The sequence below is a fragment of the Verticillium alfalfae genome, genomic scaffold, assembly GCF_000150825.1.
Source record: "Verticillium alfalfae VaMs.102 supercont1.16 genomic scaffold, whole genome shotgun sequence".
In the NCBI taxonomy this organism is placed as follows: domain Eukaryota; kingdom Fungi; phylum Ascomycota; class Sordariomycetes; order Glomerellales; family Plectosphaerellaceae; genus Verticillium; species Verticillium alfalfae.
Window position 1 is genome coordinate 13,399 of NW_003315023.1, and position 709 is coordinate 14,107.

General features: G+C 53.9%; 1 protein-coding gene across 1 annotated transcript in view; it reads left to right on the forward strand.

The window, feature by feature from the left end:
• VDBG_09678 (RING-14 protein) overlaps positions 1-338 on the forward strand; it is a gene marked incomplete at both ends in the record, with an annotated part of 1,971 nt that extends 1,633 nt beyond the window's left edge. Inside the window, one exon of the mRNA XM_002999912.1 lies at positions 151-338. Within this exon, the coding sequence (XP_002999958.1) occupies positions 151-338 (188 nt within the window). The remainder of the gene's footprint in view (positions 1-150) is intronic.
• Positions 339-709: the final 371 nt, after the last annotated feature.

The following is a 709-nucleotide window of genomic DNA, read 5'->3' on the forward strand; positions in this document are numbered from 1 at the left end:
GCACATACCTCTTCAAGTTGTGCAGCGGCCTCACGTGCCGCCTTTTTCTCCCGCTTGGCTTTCGCCTTGCCTGGTTTCTTGGCAGGTATGTCGAGGTGATTCCTTTCATCCACACTAAAACCACTACCTTTGTCTGTGTTTAGTATGTAGTTGCCATCCAGCCCATCTTTAGTGTCTCCGACGCCCGCAATTCTTCCCTCAACGACAGCACGAGATGCGTACTCGTCATCGTCGTCATCGTCACCGTCGTCGTCGTCAGTATTCGATACGTTGTCGACATAGTCACCATCTGTGGACAATACTGCTGTCTTGGACTCCCCGCCTCCAGCCACGTGTAAGTGCGTCTGCACATCGTGTACGTCGAGCCCGTCGACAGACCTCACCTCCTCATCCCCAGAGTGAACCATTTGGGTCGCCGCCGTCCCTGAGGTCTGCTGCAGTCTCACCCGAGGTCCCTGGAAGAACCTCAACATTCATGTCCACATCTTCTGCCCGCATCTGGCGCCGAAGCTGCTGGACTGCTTTGAGATGCTTTCTTGCTCCTCTCGTGTGCCTCAAATGACTTTTCACTTTTGAAAGTCTTATCGCAGACGACGCACTCTATGTGCTCAACTTCGGACTCCTCTTCGCTCTGGTAAAGCTACCCGCATCGGCATCATCTTGTCGAGACTGGGCCCTTCGGGACCAAATGAACATCCGCCAACTTCTC